A 6053-nucleotide genomic window follows, 5' to 3' on the forward strand; every position below is an offset into this window, starting at 1 on the left:
ACCTTCAACAAAGAGATAATGAGGCTTTAACTCGTTATAAGATGAACTAGAGAAACTCCTAATGTTTGGAAGATTGCCAGTTTCTTCCCCTTTTTTTTTTAAATAAAAGGTCTAGGGAGAATCCGGAGAACTATAGACCTATTAACCTGGCTTATGTTATTAACAAAACCTGTTAAGTCATTTAGAAATTTGGCTTTTAATGTTTCTAAGGATGGCTTTAAAAATGAAATTTTTATTGCCAAACTAACTTGAATTGCTTCATAGTGCCTCCACTTTTTTTTAATTAGGGTATCTCAGTTGATGTCATATGCATATACCTTGGCATTCAGAAAACTCTTCATAAGGTGCCTCATAAAACACTATATAGTAAGATGGATGCTTATGAGATCAATAGAAAATTGACTTAGTGGTAGACAGCAATAAAGAATGACAAACTGAACTTTTGTGACTGGGAAAGTATGGTTAGTGGTCTTTATTGTTCACCAGTTATATTAATGATTTAAATGATGTTTTGGACAGTAGCAGTATTTCAAAATTTGTTGATGACACTAAAGTGTTGGAGTCAATTCTGTTGAAAACCTTCTCTTATCCAGTTTTAATGAATGATCCACAATGTGAAAGATGTGTTTTAGTACTGAGAACTGTAGAGCTAAGCAGTCAGGGAAAAGAAATTTGGAAAATATTTCCTTCTTGTGTAAGAAGAGCACTAGTATTGTGGGTATTTGCTTATGACTGTTAATAACTACTAAATCATCTGTTCAGTGTTCAAATGTGGTAAAAACTGCAAACAGAGTTATTAGTTTTATTTCAGGAATTTTTAGCTTAACAGTAATGAGATTACTGAAGCTTTGTAGACAACTATTGAGATCTTATTTGGAGTAATATATGTTTAAGACAGTGAGAGAGACAAGAGCTATCTGTGCTGTTTACCCTAGAGCAAAGAAGAATTATGGAAGGAGGACTAGATACATGTATACAAAATTTTTAAGCACTCCTTCTATTAGTTGTAAGTTTAAGAGGTGGAGTGAAAAGTTGGAAATGCAAACTTAAATATTAAATTTAAACTTTGGAAGAATAAATTCAAATTATTCTTAGGCAATTGTGTATTTGATTAAAAATATAAATTTATGAAAGGTTCACAGTTTGCTTGATAATATAGTTTGTGCTGTTAGTTTGATTTTTTTTTTACAATTTTGTTAGGTATGTGTATATGGTTATAAAGGGTTACATAAGTAGACACTTTTTATTATGTCTCTTATTATTTCTTCTCCAATTTGCGTGGTTGATGGATGGCTTTAATGGGCTTAAGAGATTTATTTTTGTCATCTTTCCTTTTAAATTTTCTATATTTTATATGCCTTGTGGTTTAAATGGCAAAACCTGGCAAATTATTAAAAATCAATAAGCCTAAAAATTGTTATAAAAACAAAGTTAACCGACTCAAAATCTTAGGTGTGTGTGTAAAAGTAGTCTAATTACTTAGTTCTGGTTTTGAAGGAAAAGATTCTTGAACAAGAATTGTGGGAAACAAAAGATTAGATTTGAAATTCTTTTTACATACCTCTTATATTGTGCTGCAATGGGCAAATTCAGAATATGAAAAAAATAACATCTACAGTTAACCTGGTTTTTATAACAATTCTTGTGATCTTTTAGCATACAACAAATATTGTTAGCACCACTATAGTACTAGTAGTACTAACTCAGTCAGACAAAAAGTTTAAAATTAAATATATAATATAATATATAGTATATATTAGTTTCTCTAAACAATTCAGAGTGAACCTGATAATTAAGATTAAATGCCAAAATTATGTTAAACCTATGTGAATGCCCTATTTTCTGTTTTTAATTACAAAAAATACAATGTCCTACGCACATTGAACATACTCATATACTATAGGCATTACTAGCCTGTAAACCTAATGCTAACGGTACGCAATGGGCAATCTCCGGCAGCAAGTACGGCGACATGCGGCACTACGTACGATGACGACTAGTTAGATTTGACATTAACAAAGTTTTTACTTACGTGCCGAGTAAATCTTTGAACTCATATCTGTCTTCAACACTTGCATTTTCCTTCTCTTTCTTACGCTGAGGATCTTTCTTTCCAAAAAGAGGCATTATTTTCAAAAAAATGTTATTCTACAAAACCAAAATAATGAACTATAACTGATATTATACAGTGCCTGTTACACTACCGTTTCAACAGCTTCGCCATTACTTTTCGTGTAATACGAAACAACTCTTGTTGATATGACGTCAAGACTTCGCCACGCCTACACCTCTAGCCGTCTTTTGCGCTAAGTAATAAGTAGACATTCAGTAGCTTCAACTGGTCATATTTTAATCCATTTTCCTGTAAAAATTAGTATTGTATTATACTTAAACTATCAATATAATTGGTATTTGGGTTACGTAAAAGTATTTGGTTCTCGTATGGCATATACAGTATGAGTGTGTGTGTGAACGAATTTTAATTTGTAATATAAATGCGTTATTGAATTCACAAAATTCTGTATATATTGCCTTGCATCTAAGAGCATAAAAAGTGCAAAGTCTTAAATGTTCGTGTGTTTTTTATAACATTTAATCACGTAAAATTATTCGGGTTTCCTATAATGAGATGAATATTACATAATGCTGTAGCGATAAAGTGAAATTTTATTCTGGCTATCCTGTTTTAACAACCTGTTTAGTAATATCAATGATGATTACTTTGAAGAATATTAGAAGTATATAAACCCATTTTATTCTTAGTAGAATAAAAGCAAACAATATCTGCTTATAAGATTTTGTGGACATTGGTTCAGCACGTCCCCTGGTGAGTCAGCGGTAAGTTTCTGGGCTTATAATGCTAAATTTCGGCATTCGATTCCCTGCAGTGGACACAATGCAGATAGTCTATTGTGTAGCTTTGCGCTGAAAAGAGACGGACAAATAGTTCAGCATCATCTCACTTGGTGCCTATCATACAGTTTTATTACTCCCATAATAGATTAACTATAGTCAAAATATAACAACAATAACAAAAAAGATAGTAATAGTTCCGTGTTCATTAGTTGCTAACAATCGTAAGAAGATCGTTTGAGAAACATTAACCATCTACTTTACAAGCTTGACACTTTGTCTCAATTTACAGGAGTTTTAAGAACAGGGATGATTGATAAATACTTATGAGATCAGGGCTGAAATTAATTATTTGTTTTTCTTTTTGTTAAAGGAAGTTGGGAGTGAGAAAATTCTAGATGGGCTAAAAAAAACTCTTTAATGTCACATAAGTTATAAACTATGTCTAATGGTTTCTCAAATCTGAAAGACTGTGGAATATAAGCACTTTTGAATGCAGAGGATATTAACATTTGTAATAGTTTTATAGCTTATTAATATGGAAGTCTCTTCTTCAAAATGACAAATGTTAGTCGTCCAGAGCTTTTACAGAATATCGAATACACTTCCTTATATCATTGCCCTCAACATAGCTGACATAAATTTCCTCTGTAGACGTCATTAATAAAAATCCCTGGTGACTCAACGATAAGTATGAAGGCTTATAACTGTGATGGCCCATTGCGTAAGTATAAATTAAAAAATTCTGCATAAATGAAATACCAAACTTAGTTCTCTTAAAAAATAAATACTAATAATTTAACATTCCCCAGACCTAATGGGCCAGCAGTAAGTTTACAGACTTACAATGCTCAAATCCGGGGTTCGATTCCCTGTGGTGGAAGGAGCGCATATAGCCTCTTATGTAGCTTTGCGATACAAAAACAAATAATTATAAATTCGCTTTTAAGGGTTTTCTGACGAATTCACTGAAACTATTACAACATTAAAAATGGGGTTCGAATTCCCGCGATGGACAAAGTGCAGATAGTCCCTCGAGTAACTTTACACTAAAAATAAACAAACTATAAAAGTATCCCCCCCCCCCAGTGGCACAGTGGTAAGTCTGTGAAATTATAACGTCAGAAACCGGATTTCGATACCCGTGAAAGGCACATCACAGATAACCCATTGTGTTGCTTTGTGTTTAACTATAAAGAAACACACTAAAAGTAAAAATTTATTTTAAAAGGTTGAACCTGTTGTAAATCTACAGAAAATTATTATTTCAAATTATGGATATGACTTCATGAATAATTCAAATCTTCCTGTACTTGCGAAATTCAAATTTTTTGATTACTTATCAAAGTTGCCCATAATTGTTTCTAATACAAGATTACAGATAGTCTACATTTTAGAAATTTCTTTGACCAGACACAAATAGTTACAGGCAATCTTTTACGTAATATAGAAATTCAATGTATATATTACATAATTAACAAAAAATGCCAGTTTTATAGCAGCGTTATTTCTTGTCTTTCTTTTTTTATGTTCTACGTAATAGTACAATTATATACATATATATATATGTATATATATCTGTGTATGTGTTTGTGTGCTAAATACGCTTCTGAATATATATGCATTACTTTATTAACGACCTAAATGAGCACGTTTAATTTAGTTTTCAAACGAGCTTTAAACTGACTTTATCTTCTTAATTAATAGTTCAATGAATGAAAGCGAAGAAATACTATTTACGTAAATCACGTGATTTGATTGGATTTGTTTTGAAATTCGCGCAAAGCTACTCAAGAGCCGTCCCTAATTTAGTCGTGATAGACTAGAAAGAAGGCGGCTAGTCAATACCACCCACCGCCAACTCTTGGACTACTCCTTTACCAACGAACAGTGGGATTGACTGTCACATTATAACGTTCCACAGCTGAAAGGGCGACCATGTTTGGTGACGGAGATTTGAATCCATGACTCACAAATTGCAAGTCGAGCGCCCTAACTACCACCAAGCATGCCACGCCTTAAATCATGTTATTAACGAAAAAACAAAATAAATCCTTTACTGTAAATTGACAATCAATATCAAAATAAGATATATGATGTAATGCCACTCAGTAACAGTTTTGTACTTCTTCAGCACGAATATCATTCTTCTGTACTTACAAAAAAACCAAATGAAATTAGTAATACATAGTGTGCCATAATTAAGAGTAAGTCAGTAATAACAAAACTTTTGATAAAAGCAAATAATTAAACGTTAGCTCCAGAATATATCAACATACCATTCAATTAATTTCTACCATTTCAAAATTCAACTAGAATTCTTTAGTTTTTAGATTAATTACAAGTATAACTAATTATGTGGAAAACAGATTTACCTAAATATTGAAACAGAAAGGTGTCAAATCTTTATTCTTAAACCCCCGTTCTTTTAGTTTCCATTGTGGTACCAGTTTTGTAGTATCATACGTTATTTTTCAACACGAACGTGATGACATTTAATAGGAAATCACAACTTCGATCTTAAATATACAACTATTTCGTACATGTAGGGGTCGCTACCACAAAAGAAAAACAAAATTGTTTTAGGGCAAAGCTACAAAATGGGCTATCTCTTCTGTATCCACTGCGGGGAATCGAAAACCGGATTTTAGCATTATTAGTTTGTATCAGTTTGTGATGTCGGCTGTGCACTATTGCGCTGGAATATACGCACGCTTATATTTCATATATTGGTGCGATATATCTTAATAGCAAACGATTAATGTTTTATGTGTCTTGTAAAAAAATAAAGTATTCCATTTTTCTTTACTCACTTTCATTAAATCTTATTGGTTAAAATGCTTTGAATTCAAAGTTAGCTTCAAGCCTACTAAAGTTCTGAAAACCTGCTTATAAAGATTGCTTAGTATATTAATTTACGATTACTCTAAATCTCCTAAGCTGACCAAACTTTGTGAAACTATAGAATTACATTCGAAGGTGTCAAACTGATGATTCAAAGCATTCTAATCATTATAACATTTAGTTTTTTTGATGTACTGATTTATGAGATAAAGTATTCCTAGTAGGTTTGTAACACAACAGTTTATTCATTAAAATTGTAAACTATTTTAGATCTGAACTGTTTCCATAGCTTACGTTTGGTCAGAAGTTCTCAGTAATGTCTTGTACCTCTCTCTATATTTGCACGATTAATGAAA

General features: G+C 31.8%; 1 protein-coding gene across 1 annotated transcript in view; it reads right to left on the reverse strand.

The window, feature by feature from the left end:
- LOC106465105 (calcium/calmodulin-dependent protein kinase type 1-like) overlaps positions 1–2242 on the reverse strand; it is a 75614-nt gene extending 73372 nt beyond the window's left edge. Inside the window, exon 1 of the mRNA XM_013925302.2 lies at positions 2033–2242. Within this exon, the coding sequence (XP_013780756.1) occupies positions 2033–2127 (95 nt within the window). The 5' untranslated portion in view covers positions 2128–2242. The remainder of the gene's footprint in view (positions 1–2032) is intronic.
- Positions 2243–6053: the final 3811 nt, after the last annotated feature.

The sequence above is a fragment of the Limulus polyphemus genome, unplaced genomic scaffold (assembly GCF_000517525.1).
Source record: "Limulus polyphemus unplaced genomic scaffold, Limulus_polyphemus-2.1.2 Scaffold1838, whole genome shotgun sequence".
In the NCBI taxonomy this organism is placed as follows: Eukaryota; Metazoa; Arthropoda; class Merostomata; order Xiphosura; family Limulidae; genus Limulus; species Limulus polyphemus.